Genomic DNA, 16,868 nt, shown 5'->3' on the forward strand with positions numbered 1-16,868 from the left:
GGACACAACATTTGAAACATTGCAGATATAATTACAATGTATATTGAATGGACAGGGTCCTCTATTCTGAATGAGAGAATCGTGTCCCCTCTGTATGTTCAGGTTACATGAGAATGTTGCGCCCCACTAAATAAGCCAATGGAGTGTCACCTCTTCGACCAGGAAATAAACTCAAGGAGGATCAGAAGCTGATTGGCTACTCACCGTCTCGGCACAGGAAGCACTTGCAGAGGCACACACACAGACAGCACAGGAGCAGGGCTGCCACACAGGATACTGAGATGATAGTAGTGAGGGCCGGACCAACTGCAACACACACACACACAGCATGTTTACCAACAGACATATGACAACCCATGAGATGTGGATGGCGCCGGAGGGGATGGCGGCCGTCTTATCGGCTCAACCAACCATGCGATTTTGTTTGTTTTTTCGCGTTGTTCGTAACTTGTTTAGTACATAATGTTGCTGCTACCGTCTCTTATGACCTAAAAGAGCTTCTGGACATCAGAACTGCGATTACTCACCTCAGATTAAACAAAGAGTTTTTCTTGAGTCGGACGGGAGGGATATACTACAGACACACGAACATGCCCAGATCCCCGTCATTGGCTGGAGAAGGAAACTGAGATTTTGCGGAAAAGGATCAGGGTGTCTTGTGAGGATCAGGAGACGAGTGGCTAATCTGCCTTCTGTCCTGTTAGCTAACGTTCAATCGCTGGAAAACAAATGGGACGAACTGAAAGCACGTATATCCTACCAACGGGACATTAAAAACTGTAATATCTTATGTTTCACCGAGTCATGGCTGAACGACGACATTAAGAACATACAGCTGGCGGGTTATACACTATCGGCAGGATAGAACAGCAGTCTCTGGTATGACACTTGGCGGGGGCCTATGCTTATTTGCAAACAACAGCTGGTGCACAATATCTAAGGAAGTCCCGAGGTTTTGCTTCACCTGAGGTATCTCATGAGAAGCTGTAGCCCTCACTATCTACCTAGAGATTCTAGACCACCCTTACTCCACACACAGAGATGCGTACAAAGTTCTCCCTTGCCCTCAATTTGGCAAATCTGACCATATTTCTATCCTCCTGATTCCTGCTTACAATATAAAATTAAAGCAGAAAGCACCAGTGACTCGGTCTATAAAAAAAAGTGGTCAGATGAAGCAGATGCTAAACTACAGGACTGTTTTGCTAGCACAGACTGAAATATGTTCTGCGATTCTTCCAATGGCATTGAGGAGTACACCACATCAGTCACTGGCTTTATTAATAAGTGCATCGAGGACGTTGTCCCCACAGTGACTGTACGTACATAGCCAAACCAGAAGCCATGGATTACAGGCAACATTCACACTGGGCTAAAGGGTAGAGCTGCCGCTTTCAAGGAGCGGGACTCTAACCCAGAAGCTTATAAGAAATCCCGCTATGCCCTCCGACGAACCATCAAACAGGCAAAGCATCAATACATGACATAGATCGAATCATACTACACCGGCTCCGACGCTCGTCAGATGTGGCAGGGCTTGCAAACTATTACAGACTACAAAGGGAAGCACAGAGCTTCCCAGTGACACAAGCCTACCAGACGAGCTAAATAACTTCTATGCTCGCTTCGAGGCAAGTAACACTGAAATATGCATGAGAGCATCAGCTGTTCCGGACGACTGTGTGATCACGCTCTCCGCAGCCGATGTGAATAAGACCTTTAAACAGGTCAACATTCACAAGGCCACAGGCCCAAACGGACTACCAGGACGTATACTGCGAGCATGTGCTGACCAACTGGCAGGTGTCTTCACTGACATTTTCAACCTCTCCCTGTCCGAGTCTGTAATACCAACATGTTTCAAGCAGACCACCATAGTCCCATTGCCCAAGAACACTCAGGTAACCTGCCTAAATGACTACCGACCCGTAGCACTCACGACTGTAGCCATGAAATGCTTTGAAAGGCTGGTCATGGCTCACATCAACACCATTATCCCAGAACCCCTAGACCCACTCCAATTTGCATACCGCACCAACAGATCCACAGATGATGCAATCTCTATTGCACTCCACACTGCCCTTTCATACCTGGACAAAAGGAACACCTATGTGAGAATGCTATTCATTGACTACAGCTCAGCATTCAACACCATAGTGCCCTCAAAGCTCATCAGTAAGCTAAGGACTCTGGGACTAAAAACCTCCCTCTGCAACTGGATCCTGGACTTCATTGACGGGCGATCCGCAGGTGGTAAGGGCAGGTAACAACACATCCGCCACGCTGATCCTTAACATGGGGGCCCCTCAGGGGTGCGTGCTCAGTCCCCTCCTGTACTCCCTGTTCACTCATGACTGCATGGCCAGGCATGACTCCAACACCATCATTAAGTTTGCTGATGACAACAGTGGTAGGCCTGATCACCGACATTGATGAGACAGCCTATAGGGTGCAGGTCAGAGACCTGACCGTGTTGTGCAAGGACAACAACCTCTCCCTCAATGTGATCAAGACAAAGGAGATGATTGTGGACGACAGGAAAAGGAGGACCGAGCACGCCCCCATTCTCATCGACGGGGCTGTGGTGGAGCAGGTTGAGAGCTTCAAGTTCCTTGGCGTCCACATCACCAACAAACTAACATGACCCAAGACAGTCGTGAAGAGGGCACAACAAAACCTATTCCCCCTCAGGAAACTGAAAAGATTTGGCATGGGTCCTTAGATCCTCAAAAGATTTTACAGCTGCACCATCGAGATCATCCTGACGGGTTGCGTCACTGTCTGGTATGGCAACTGCTCGGGCTCCGAACGCAAGGCACTACAGAGGGTAGTGTGTACGGCCCAGTACATCACTAGGGCAAGCTTCCTGCCATCCAGGACCTCTATACCAGCTGGTATCAGAGGAAGGTCCTAAAAATCGTCAAAGACTCCAGCCACCCAAGTCATAGACTGTTCTCTCTGCTACCACACGGCAAGCGGTACCGGAGAGCCAAGTCTAGGTCCAAGAGGCTTCTAAACAGCTTCTACCCCAAGCCATAAGACTCCTGAACAGCTTATCAAATGGCTATCCAGACTATTTGCATTGTCAAACCCCCCCTTCTACGCTGCTGCTACTCTGTTATCTATGCATAGTCACTTTAATAACTCTACCTACATGTACATATTACCATGTACATATTAGACACCGGTGGCCCCGCACATTGACTCTGTACCGGTACCCCCTGTATATAGCCCCACTTTTGTTATTTACTTATGCTCTATAAATATTTGTTATTCTTATCTCTTTATTTGTAATTTTTTATGTATTTTTCTTAAAACTGCATTGCTGGTTAAGGGCTTGTAAGTAAGTATTTCACTGTAAGGTCTACAGCTGTTGTATTCGGCGCATGTGACAAATACAATTTGATTTGATAGCATATACCATTGAGCAGACGCATTTATCCAAAATGACTTACAGTACAGTGAGCGCATACATTTTGGTAAACAAATCTGACCCCCTGGGAATGGAAGCCAGGACCCTGGCGTTGCTAGCGTCATGACCAACTGAGCCAGACAGGACCACAATATTGACTTCAAGGACATTAAACTATGCCTCATTTTGACCATAACTCATGATATGAGCTTCACAACAAGAGAGATAGACATACTGTGGAAAAGGCGTGATGCTTATTTTTGGTTTTCCACTTCCTGGAAACTGTAGCACTTAATGGTTTATCAAGCGAGCCATAATTGTACACAACTAGAATAGCAACTGAAGCTTTCCTAGGAATCACTCCCCCAAATGGATACAATCACAAAACTAGATCAGGACAGTGTTACAATACGGGATTTCAATACACAACTCTACACATGTTGAACCACAATGCAGATCTGGGTTCAAATAGCGGTCCCAAGTCCTGGGCTTGATTGACCTCGCCTGGCGGAATGGACCCAAAACAATAGTCCTAAAAGTGCAAACCCTGCCCACCGCACTCCATGTACGGCATTTGAAAGAAGAAGAAAAAGACTATTTGAACCCAGCAGACTGTCAGATTGCGAGGGCTGTTAAGCAGACTTGTCTTCATAAGCAGAAAACATCTGGGTGACATTTTATTAAAAAAGGATCAATAATATACCATTATTAGATCTATAAGACATATATTAATGATTTACTGCTAATATATACATCTTTATTAAGCCAATGTGATTCTCTGAGCTGCTCACCATTGAGGTTGACGGACATGGGCGAGTCCAGGCCTCGGTGGTGCACCATGCATTTGACAGACAGGTCGTGGGGCAGGCCCTCCTGGAGGAGGAGGGTGCTGGTGACCAGGGTGGTGCCGTCCCCCTGGTCGTAAGACGAGGACACGGACGGCCCTAGCGTCCGATTGTCCCCCTCCACATTCCATACCATCTGGGCTGCAGGACGGGCTGCGGCCGTGCAGTTGGCCTCGATGACCCCACTGGAGGTCACGTGGGTGATCTCTGGGTTGGGCAGCACTGAGGGAGACATCACACACAATGGATGAGAGATCATGTTTATGGTGAATGACAGTTTATACAGTGTAAGGCAGTGGTTCACAACTCCAGTCCTCCAGGACCCCCAACAGTGGTTCTCCAGTGGTGTGGTCTGGCTGGTGTTATCTTGTCTGGTGTAATCTCGTCTGGTGTGGTCTGACTGATGTTATCTTGTCTGGTGTGGTCTCTCTGGTGTTATCCTGTCTGGTGTTTATCTTGTCTGGTGTTATCTTGTCTGGTGTTATCTTGTCTGGTGTTATCTTGTCTGGTGTTATCTTGTCTGGTGTTATCTTGTCTGGTGCAGACTGACTGATGTTATGTTGTCTGGTGTGGTCTGTCTGGTGTTATCTTGTCTGGTGTTATCTTGTCTGGTGTTATCTTGTCTGGTGTTATCTTGTCTGGTGCGGTCTGTCTGGTGCGGTCTGTCTGGTGCGGTCTGTCTGGTGCGGTCTGTCTGGTGTTATCCTGTCTGGTGTTATCCTGTCTGGTGTTATCCTGTCTGGTGTTATCCTGTCTGGTGTTATCCTGTCTGGTGTTATCCTGTCTGGTGCAGACTGACTGGTGCAGTCAGACTGATGTTATCTTGTCTGATATTTGTTGTTTTATTGTGCTGTCTGGTGTTGGCATTGTGTTAGTTCCTCTGTCTTCATCATGGCATAACAGACTCAGAAACAGGGCATGGCCTCCAATCCTCCAGTCTCCATCTGACACAATGAGACTTAACTATATCAGACTGGGCAACATGGAAACAGGACATGGCCTCCAACCCTCCAGTCTCCATCTAACACAATGAAACCTCACTATATCAGACTGGGCAACATGGAAACAGGGCATGGCCTCCAACCCTCCAGTCTCCATCTGACACAATGAAACCTCACTATATCAGACTGGGCAACATGGAAACAGGGCATGGCCTCCAACCCTCCAGTCTCCATCTGACACAATGAAACCTCACTATATCAGACTGGGCAACATGGAAACAGGACATGGCCTCCAACCCTCCAGTCTCCATCTGACACAATGAGACTTAACTATATCAGACTGGACAACATGGAAACAGGGCATGGCCTCCAACCCTCCAGTCTCCATCTGACACAATGAAACCTCACTATATCAGACTGGGCAACATGGAAACAGGACATGGCCTCCAACCCTCCAGTCTCCATCTGACACAATGAAACCTCACTATATCAGACTGGGCAACATGGAAACAGGGCATGGCCTCCAACCCTCCAGTCTCCATCTGACACAATGAGACTTAACTATATCAGACTGGGCAACATGGAAACAGGACATGGCCTCCAACCCTCCAGTCTCCATCTGACACAATGAGACTTAACTATATCAGACTGGGCAACATGGAAACAGGACATGGCCTCCAACCCTCCAGTCTCCATCTGACACAATGAGACCTCACTATATCAGACTGGACAACATGGAAACAGGGCATGGCCTCCAACCCTCCAGTCTCCATCTGACACAATGAGACTTAACTATATCAGACTGGGCAACATGGAAACAGGACATGGCCTCCAACCCTCCAGTCTCCATCTGACACAATGAGACCTCACTATATCAGACTGGACAACATGGAAACAGGGCATGGCCTCCAACCCTCCAGTCTCCATCTGACACAATGAGACCTCACTATATTAGACTGGACAACATGGAAACAGGGCATGGCCTCCAACCCTCCAGTCTCGATCTGACACAATGAGACTTAACTATATCAGACTGGGCAACATGGAAACAGGACGGAACGACAGATGGGCATCGGTGCCTGGGTTTACTGCTGTTTTTACAGTGGACAAAAGCAGAGCTGTTCGGATGAGATTAGAGCAAAGGGACTCACACAGAGACATACTGATCAGAGCACCACACACACACACACACACACACACACACACACACACACACACACACACACACACACACACACACACACACACACACACACACACACACACACACACACACACACACACACACACACACACACACACACACACACACACACACAGACAGACAGATAGAGAGGGCCTGTGTCTAGGGAAAACAGTGACCCAGTCATCCCTTGGGTCTCAGCCCATTTAAATCACCTCTTTCATGTCTCCAGAATCGTCACCCCTCCCTCTAACAACTTTATCACTCCCAAGTCCCAACACTCACATTCTGTAATCAGTCCATAGCCAGCCACACAGCATCTAAGAGGAGTTCTGTAATCAGTCCATAGGTAGCCACACCGCATCTAAGAGGACTTCTGTAATCAGTCCATAGCCTGCCACACCGCATCTAAGAGGACTTCTGTAATCAGTCCATAGCCTGCCACACAGCATCTAAGAGGAGTTCTGTAATCAGTCCATAGCCTGCCACACCGCATCTAAGAGGACTTCTGTAATCAGTCCATAGCCTGCCACACCGCATCTAAGAGGACTTCTGTAATCAGTCCATAGCCTGCCACACAGCATCTAAGAGGAGTTCTGTAATCAGTCCATAGGTAGCCACACAGCATCTAAGAGGACTTCTGTAATCAGTCCATAGCCTGCCACACCGCATCTAAGAGGACTTCTGTAATCAGTCCATAGCCTGCCACACCGCATCTAAGAGGACTTCTGTAATCAGTCCATAGCCTGCCACACAGCATCTAAGAGGCATTCTGTAATCAGTCCATAGCCTGCCACACCGCATCTAAGAGGACTTCTGTAATCAGTCCATAGGCAGCCACACAGCATCTGAAAGGACTTCTGTAATCAGTCCATAGGCAGCCACACAGCATCTAAGAGGCATTCTGTAATCAGTCCATAGCCTGCCACACCGCATCTAAGAGGACTTCTGTAATCAGTCCATAGCCTGCCACACCGCATCTAAGAGGACTTCTGTAATCAGTCCATAGCCAGCCACACAGCATCTAAGAGGCATTCTGTAATCAGTCCATAGCCAGCCACACAGCATCTAAGAGGCATTCTCTCAAAGTCAAATTCTATAACTTCCATTCCATAACTGTGAAATTACAATAGGCAATGTTGAGTCTCCAGTGTGAAATACTCGTATCTATCTCAGTATGCCACCAAGGGCATAACATTTGTGGTTCTTATATTTCAGTGGGCAGAATGCACTAAAACAGCCCAACCCTGTTCCTGGAGAGATACCCTCCTGTAGGTTTATACTCCAACCATGTTCCTGGAAAGAAACCCTCCTGTAGATTCATACTCCAACCCTGTTCCTGGAGAGAAACCCTCGTGTAGGTTTATACTCCAACCCTGTTCATGGAGAGAAACCCTCCTGTAGGTTTATACTCCAACCCTGTTCCTGGAGAGAAACCCTTGTGTAGGTTTATACTCCAACCCTGTTCCTGGAGAGAAACCCTCCTGAAGGTTTATACTCCAACCCTGTTCCTGGAGAGAAACCCTCCTGTAGGTTCATACTCCAACCCTGTTCCTGGAGAGAAACCCTCCTGTAGGTTCATACTCCAACCCTGTTCCTGGAGAGATACCCTCCTGTAGGTTTATACTCCAACCCTGTTCCTGGAGAGATACCCTCCTGTAGGTTTATACTCCAACCCTGTTCCTGGAGAGATACCATCCTCCAGGGTTGGAGTATAAACCTACAGGAGGGTATCTCTCCAGGAACAGGGTTGGGCAGCCCTGCACTAAAGGGTAGCCTTCCACTCCTAAAGGGCCCTGGGTTTAATAATTGTACAATAAAGTGTCTCCACAGCAGGTCTAAACAGTAGCATTGTGACCCACTCCGGCTCCTCCCACCGGCTACATAAAGCTCTTCCATTTCCTGTGCTATATCTGGGAAACACACACACACACACACACACACACACACACACACACACACACACACACACACACACACACACACACACACACACACACACACACACACACACACACACACACACACACACACACACACACACACACACACACACACTTCTCCCTGTCTGTGTGTGTCATCTTATAATACGACTTCCTTCCTATCTACTATTAGAATGTCTATTATGACAACATCATCCGGGAAACCATCACATTTTTACAGTGTGATTACAGTGTGATTACACATGGCACTTTAATGACCTGGAGTGTATAGACATAAACACACATCCTCTCATCCAGTCTCAATGTGCCTGTTTGGCCTTCAATGAGCACAACAACTGACTACCTTGGGGCACATGGCTATGTTTTCCAACAAACTAAATATAAAGTATACTAGAATAGCTGGGCAGTAGATGGTTGCTACTGGTTTTGAGCCACATCTTTATCAGTGAAGATTGGGAGCAGGAAATTCCAGCAATAAACCATTATCAATTCAAACTTTCCTTACAGCAATAGCTTCAGTGGATATACTCCCTGAGATATAAGTTCATTTCAACAATACAACCTTCCAAATGACCCCTAATAACCCCCCTCCATACACACCATAGACAAAGAGGCAGGCCGTGGCGCTCCTGGTGCCTTCTGGGTAGGTGTGGAACTCGCAGGTGTAGCAGCCCTCGTCCTCCGTCTTCACCGGCCTGATGGACAGCTGGGTGTCTCCCAGGGAGGGGTTCAGGGTCATACGTCCCCGATAAGGTTCCTCAATGCTGGGTTGGCCTCGCTTGGCAAAGGAGGCCAACGTGGTCGTGTCGCCCTGCTCTGCAGTCTTTCTCCACAGGATCTGGCGTACCCTGTCTGGGAGGCCGTACCAGCAGGACATGGTGGCCAGCTTCCCGCTGATGGCTGTTTTATTACCCTCGTTGCCCACTTTGACTGGGTCAGACACAGGGAGACAGAGGAAGGTATCAATAGGTGAGCATTGGAATGGGAGGAGCACATTCATAGTGGTGGGTTAGAAAGATAAGACAAAGTGTTTGGAGGCTTACATTTCAGCAAGGCATTTAAATATAGAAATCATTTGGCTCCATTTAAAACCTTACGCACACTACATGACCAAAAGTATGTTGACCCTTGCTCGTCGAACATCTCATTAAAAAATCATGGGCATTAATATGGAGTTGGTCCCCCCTCTGCTGTTATAACAGCCTCCACTCTTCTGGGAAGACTTTCTACTAGATGTTGGAACATTGCTGTGGGAACTTGATTCCATTCAGCCACAAGAGCATTAGTGAGGTTGGGCACTGATGTTGGGCGATTAGGCCTGGTTCGCAGTAGGCGTTCCAATTCATCCCAAAGGTGTTCAATGGGGTTGAGGTCAGGGCTCTGTACAGGCCAGTCAAGTTCTTCCATACCGATCTCAATAAACCATTTCTGTATGGACCTCGCTTTGTGCACGGGGGCATTGTCATGCTGAAACAGGAAAGGGCCTTCCCCAAACTTTTGCCACAAAGTTGGAAGCACAAAATTGTCTAGAATGTCGTATGTTGTAGCGTTAAGATTTCCCTTCACTGGATGGTCTTCAGAGATACAGTGGCAAGAGAAAGCATGTAAACCGTTTGGAATTACCTGGATTTCTGAATAAATTGGTCATAAAACTTGATCTGATCTTCATCTAAGACAACAATAGACAGACACAGTCTGCTTAAACTAATAACACACAAATTATTGCATTTTTCTTGTCTATGTTGAATACATAATTTAAACATTGGGAAAAAGTATGTGAACCCCTAGGCTAGTCAGGAGTCAGCTAACCTGAAGTCCAATCAATGAGACAAGATTGGAGATGTTGGTTAGAGCTGCCCTGCCCTATAAAAACACTCACAAAAATGTACAAGAAGCATTGCCAGATGTGAACCATGCCTCGAACAAAGGAGATCTCAGAAGACCTAAGATTAAGAATTGTTGACTTGAATAAAGCTGGAAAGGGTTACAAAAGTATCTCTAAAGTATCTTTGTTGCTACTCTCCCTAGGAGTGGCCGTCCTGCAAAGATGACTGCAAGAGCACAGCGCAGAATGCTTAATGAGGTTAAGAAGAATCCTAGTGTCAGCTAAAGACTGACAGAAATGTCTGGAACATGCTAACATCTCTGTTGACGAGTCTTCGATACGTAAAACACTAAACAAGAATGGTGTTCATGGGAGGACACCACCGAAGAAGCCACTGCTGTCCAAAAAAAACATGGATCTGAAGTTTGCAAAAGTGCACCTGGATGTTCCACAGCCTACTGACTAAATATTCTGTGGACAGATGAAACTACAGTTGAGTTGTTTGGAAGGAACACACAACACTATGTGTGGAGAAAGAAAAGGCACAGCACACCAAAATCAAAACCTCATCCCAACTGTAATGTATAGTGAAGGGAGCATCATGGTTTGGGGCTGCTTTGCTGTCTGGGAAAATTAATTCCCAAATTTATCAAGCCATTTTGCTGGAGAATGTAAGGCTATCTGTCTGTTAATTGAAGCTCAACAGAAGTTGGGTGATGCAACAGGACAACGACCCAAAACACAAGTAAATCAATAGAATTGTTTCAACAGGAAAAAAAAGAAAAAACGCCTTCTGGAGTGGCCCAGTCCTGACTTCAACCCGGGCCCAGTCCTGACTTCAACCCGGGCCCAGTCCTGACTTCAACCCGGGCCCAGTCCTGACTTCAACCCGGGCCCAGTCCTGACTTCAACCCGGGCCCAGTCCTGACTTCAACCCGGGCCCAGTCCTGACTTCAACCCGGGCCCAGTCCTGACTTCAACCCGGGCCCAGTCCTGACTTTACCCCGGGCCCAGTCCTGACTTTACCCCGGGCCCAGTCCTGACTTCAAACCAGGCCCAGTCCTGACTTCAAACCAATTGAGATGCTGTGGCATGACCTCAAAAGAGCGGTTCACACCAGACATCTCAAGAATATTGCTGACCTGAAACAGTTTTGTAAAGAGGAATGGTCCACAATTCCTCCTGACCATTGTGCAGGTCTGATCCGCAACTACAGAAAACGTTTGGTTGAGGTTATTTCTGCCAAAGGAGGGTCAACCAGTTATTAAATCCAAGGGTTCACATACTTTTCCCACCCTACACTGTGAATGTTTACACGGTGTGTTCAATTAAGACATGAAAACGTATAATTGTTTGTGTGTTATTAGTTTAAGCAGACTATGTCTATTGTTGTGACTTACATGAAGATCAGATCAAATGTTATATTATATGACCAATTTATTCAGAATTCCAGGTGATTCCAAAGTGTTCACATATTTTTTCTTGCCAATGTATATGAGAGGGGTTGGGGAAAGTTGAAGGATGGGATTAAAAACAAACAAAATATTATTACTGTCAAATACATTGTGTCTGTAAAATGTATATACTGTAGTATGTATACGCTGGAAGAAGAGGCCTAAGTGTTGTTGTCCATTAGTTTATTCCAATTAGGGAAGAGGTAGTAGGGTTAGGGGAAAATAATAAAGGGAAATATTTTTTTTTTAAGATATTGATATATATATACAAAAATATTTCCCTTCACAGGAACTAAGGGGCCTAGCCCGAACCATGAAAAACAGCCCCAGACCCAAATTTTGAGTTGGCACTATGCATTCGGGCAGGTAGCGTTCTCCTGGCATCCGCCAAGCCCAGATTTGTCCGTCGGACTGCCAGATGGTGAAGCATGATTCATAAATCCAGAGAATGCGTTTCCACTGCTCCATAGTCCCATGGCGCGAGCTTTACACCACTCCAGCCGACGCTTGGCATTGAGCAGGGTGATCTTAGGCTTGTGTGCGGCTGCTCGGCCATGGAAACCCATTTCATGAAGCTCCCGACAAACAGTTATTGTGCTGATGATGCTTCCAGAGGCAGTTTAGAACTTGGTAGTGGGTGTTACAACCGAGGAAAGATGATTATTATGCGCTATGCGTTCAGCACTCCCGTTCTGTGAGCTTGTGTGGCCTACCACTTCGTGGCTGAGCCGTTGTGGCTCTTAGACATTTCCACTACACAATAACAGCACTTACAGTTGACTGGGGCAGCTCTAGCAAGGCAGAAATTTGACCAACTGGCTTGTTGGAAAGGTGGCATCCTATAACGGTGCCACTTTGAAAGTCACTGAGCTCTTCAGTAAGGCCATTCTACTGCCAATGTTTGTCTATGGAGATTTTATGGCTGTGTACTCGATTTTATACACCTGTCAGCAATGGGTGTGGCTGAAATCGTTGAATCAACCAATTTGAAGGGGTGTCCACATACTGCTGTATATATATAGTGTATCTTTTGGGGCAGTAATACGACAGAGAGTTAGAGGTGTCCTCTTGTTGTGGTGGTTATAGTTAGAGAAAGGGGCCCTGGTCTGTTGAGTATGGCTGACCTCAACCCACTTCCTGTTTCTGATTATCCACAACTGATTTATTTCGGGACGGGAGGGCCAAGTGACCATGCTGACTTTTCATGACCTCACAGAATCAGCAGACAAATCAACTGTGCTGAGAAACACGGGAACTACAAGCCTTGTAAAAATAAACAAATTCACAGGAGGCTTTGTTTTACAATTTAGAAAAATTCAACAATTGCGAATATGAGGAAGGGCACCTGGTGCTGGAGAGAGAGTATTTGAGGAGGAGAAATTAAGGAAACTATTGCATGCCATAGTCCTGGAATCTACAGTATATCTGGAAGTCCTTGCTAGTGTGACTGACCCGGGTTCAAATCGTGCTCCCCCAAGACAGTGTTAGCATGCTGAGCTAAAGCCTATGCATTACCTCTGGGCACTAATGCAAGTCTTCAGGTCTCAGTCAAGGCTACTCATCACATGAGCGTGGTTTTCCAAACCACCTTGTTTAGACTGAGGCCAAACTCACCTTCGATACTGAGGCAGGTCTTTCCCTCCTGTGCTCCGCTGGGGTAGATGTCAAAGATGCAGTGGTAGCAGCCCTCGTCGTTAGGCCCCGCACTCTTGATGGTGATGGCGCTGACGTTGTTGTGCGATGAAGTTAGCTCCACGTTGTCTTGGCGGGAGGTGGTTCTAACCGACTCGCCCGGCTCGTACGCCAAGAGAACCTGCTTGTGTTTGTTCAGCCAGCGGACCTGCTTGACAGTGTCGCCAGTTGCTATGGTGACGTTACAGCCCAGCGTGAAGGGGAGGCCCGCCACAGCGGTCATGCTGGAGGGGGCGATGACCTCACCTGACACATGACAGGAAGTCAATCAACGAGAAGCACTGAAACTCAATACAATTCACTATTTTAAAGTGGTCGACCACATACCATAGCAAACATGCTTTCTCACTGCAAGGGAAGAGTAGCATTTTCTATTGGAAATATCCACTACTTTGGATTCAACATGGCACCTAAACCTACTGTAACGTAGTGAAATATGTGGAGTGTTGGCTACCTTGTGTCCTGAAAATCACCATCCCCAATAGCTGCAGACACAGCATCAGCCACCGAGACAGGGCAGATCCACGCATCTTGGTCTGCAGGAGTGTGTTGCATACAGGTTACTGATAGAGAACATGACTACTGTTAAAAAAAGCACCATGGAACATCCACAGCCAACAGTCATAATGAACTTCAGCATATAAAGTGTAATCTGATTTTGACTTCCCCTACCTGTGATCCAGTGTGTGAGACGTGTTGTCGGTCAGTGTTGTAGCAACCTCATCTTACTGGCAGACGGACTCCTGTAGCTGGATCCAGGAACCAGAGGAGGACACAACTCTCTCAACATTGTAAGCCTCTATTCAGCATTATAACCAATTATAACAGAGCATTATAAACTACAGTGGCGAGAAAAAAAGGTTTGTGAACCCTTTGGAATTACCTGTACTGATCATAAAATTTGATCTGATCTTCATCTAAGTCACAACAATAGACAAACACAGTCTGCTTAAACTAATAACACACAAACAATTATACGTTTTCATGTCTTTATTGAAGACACCGTGTAAACATTCACAGTGCAGGGTGGACAAGTAAGTGAACCCTTGGATTTAATAACTGGTTGACCCTCCTTTGGCAGGAATAACTTCAACCAAACGTTTTCTGTAGTTGCGGATCAGACCTGCACAACAGTCAGGAGGAATTTTGGACCATTCCTCTTTACAAAACTGTTTCAGTTAAGCAATATTCTTGGGATGTCTGATGTGAACCGCTCTTTTGAGGTCATGCCACAGAATCTCAAATCGGGTTGAGGTCAGGACTCTGACTGGGCCACTCCAGAAGGCGTATTTTCTTCTGTTGAAGCCATTCTGTTGTTGATTTACTTCTGTGTTTTGGGTCGTTGTCCCGTTGCATCACCCAACTTCTGTTGAGCTTCAATTGGCAGATAGCCTTACATTCTCCTGCAAAATGTCTTGATAAACTTGGGAATTCATTTTTCCCTCGATGATAGTAAGCTGTCCAGGCCCTGAGGCAGCAAAGCAGCCCCAAACCATGATGCTCCCTCCACCATACATTACAGTTGGGATGAGGTTTTGATGTTGATGTGCTGTGCCTTTTTTTCCACACATAGTGTTGTGTGTTCCTTCCAAACAACTCAGCTTTAGTTTAATCTGCCCACAGAATATTTTGTCAGATGCGCTGTGGAACATCCAGGTGCACTTTTGCAAACTTCAGATGTGCTGCAATGTTTTTTTGGGACAGCAGTGACTTCTTCCGTGGTGTCCTCCCATGAACACCATTCTTGTTTAGTGTTTTGCGTGTCGTACAATCGTCAACAGAGATGTTAGCATGTTCCAGAGATTTCTGTAAGTCTTTAGCTGACACTCTAGGATTCTTCTTAACCTCATTGAGCATTCTGCTCTGTGCTCTTGCAGTCATCTTTGCAGGACAGCCACTCCTGGGGAGAGTAGCAACAGTGCTGAACTTTCTCCACTTATAGACAATTTGTCTTATGAACATCAAGGCTTTTAGAGATACTTTTGTAACTCTTTCCATCTTTGTGCAAGTCAACAATTAGGTCTTCTGAGATCTTTCTTGTTCGAGACATGGTTCCCATCAGGCAATGCTTCTTGTGAATAGCAAACTCAAATTTTGTGAGTGTTTTTTATAGGGCAGGGCAGCTCTAACCAACCTCAATCTTGTCTCATTGATTGGACTTCAGGTTAGCTGACTCCTGACTCCAATTATCTTTTGGAGAAGTCATTAGCCTTGGGGTTCACATACTTTTTCCAACCTACACTGAATATTTAAATTATGTATTCAATATAGACAAGAAAAATGAAATAATTTGTGTGTTATTAGTTGTTTAAGCACACTGTGTTTGTCTGTTGTTGTGACTTAGACGAAGATCAGATCTTATCCAGGTAATTCCAAAGGGTTCACATACTTTTTCTTGCCACTGTATAACGTTGCATTCTAACCTTTGATGTACTGTAGCATTATAACACTCGACTTAGTGGATGAAAACTAAACTGGATAATGGCACGGTAGCTCTAATCAATTGGAGCTTATTTTCAGTAGCATTGCACCGCACCAGGTTGGTTACGCTAAGTGACACAAACAGTGTTGTTAGTCTGAGGGGCTATCGCCATGGGGATTGACTCAACAGATCAACAACAACAGCAGCAGCATATTCATCAGTTCTGTCAGATTATAGGTCTTAACCCCTGAGCTGCACTCCTACTCACTGAGACTATAATCACCTGGCAAACAGAAGGCCAGCTGTGCTGCACTCCTACTCACTGAGACTATAATCACCTGGCAAACAGAAGGCCAGCTGTGCTGCACTCCTACCCACTGGGACTATAATCACCTGGCACACAGAAGGCCAGCTGTGCTGCACTCCTACCCACTGGGACTATAATCACCTGGCACACAGAAGGCCAGCTGTGCTGCACTCCTACTCACTGAGACTATAATCACCTGGCAAACAGAAGGCCAGCTGTGCTGCACTCCTACCCACTGGGACTATAATCACCTGGCAAACAGAAGGCCAGCTGTGCTGCACTCCTACCCAGTGGGACTATAATCACCTGGCAAACAGAAGGCCAGCTGTGCTGCACTCCTACCCACTGGGACTATAATCACCTGGCAAACAGAAGGCCAGCTGTGCTGCACTCCTACCCACTGGGACTATAATCACCTGGCAAACAGAAGGCCAGCTGTGCTGCACCCCTACCCACTGAGACTATAATCACCTGGCAAACAGAAGGCCAGCTGTGCTGCACCCCTACCCACTGAGACTATAATCACCTGGCAAACAGAAGGCCAGCTGTGCTGCACTCCTACCCACTGGGACTATAATCACCTGGCAAACAGAAGGCCAGCTGTGCTGCACCCCTACCCACTGAGACTATAATCACCTGGCAAACAGAAGGCCAGCTGTGCTGCACTCCTACCCACTGGGACTATAATCACCTGGCAAACAGAAGGCCAGCTGTGCTGCACTCCTACCCACTGGGACTATAATCACCTGGCAAACAGAAGGCCAGCTGTGCTGCACCCCTACCCACTGAGACTATAATCACCTGGCAAACAGAAGGCCAGCTGTGCTGCACCCCTACCCACTGA

The 16,868-nt window shown here is 46.5% G+C and overlaps 1 protein-coding gene across 1 annotated transcript; it reads right to left on the reverse strand.

The window, feature by feature from the left end:
• Positions 1 to 204: 204 nt before the first annotated feature.
• On the reverse strand, positions 205 to 14,074 carry LOC129850717 (OX-2 membrane glycoprotein-like; the record flags this gene model as incomplete). Its single annotated transcript, XM_055916972.1, is given in 6 exon segments — positions 205 to 306; positions 4,204 to 4,479; positions 8,925 to 9,254; positions 13,218 to 13,541; positions 13,750 to 13,858; positions 13,968 to 14,074. Coding segments are annotated over 5 exon segments (1,108 nt in total), but the record flags the coding sequence as incomplete, so codon positions are not given.
• Positions 14,075 to 16,868: the final 2,794 nt, after the last annotated feature.

This window comes from Salvelinus fontinalis, unplaced genomic scaffold (genome assembly GCF_029448725.1).
Source record: "Salvelinus fontinalis isolate EN_2023a unplaced genomic scaffold, ASM2944872v1 scaffold_2211, whole genome shotgun sequence".
Taxonomy (NCBI): domain Eukaryota; kingdom Metazoa; phylum Chordata; class Actinopteri; order Salmoniformes; family Salmonidae; genus Salvelinus; species Salvelinus fontinalis.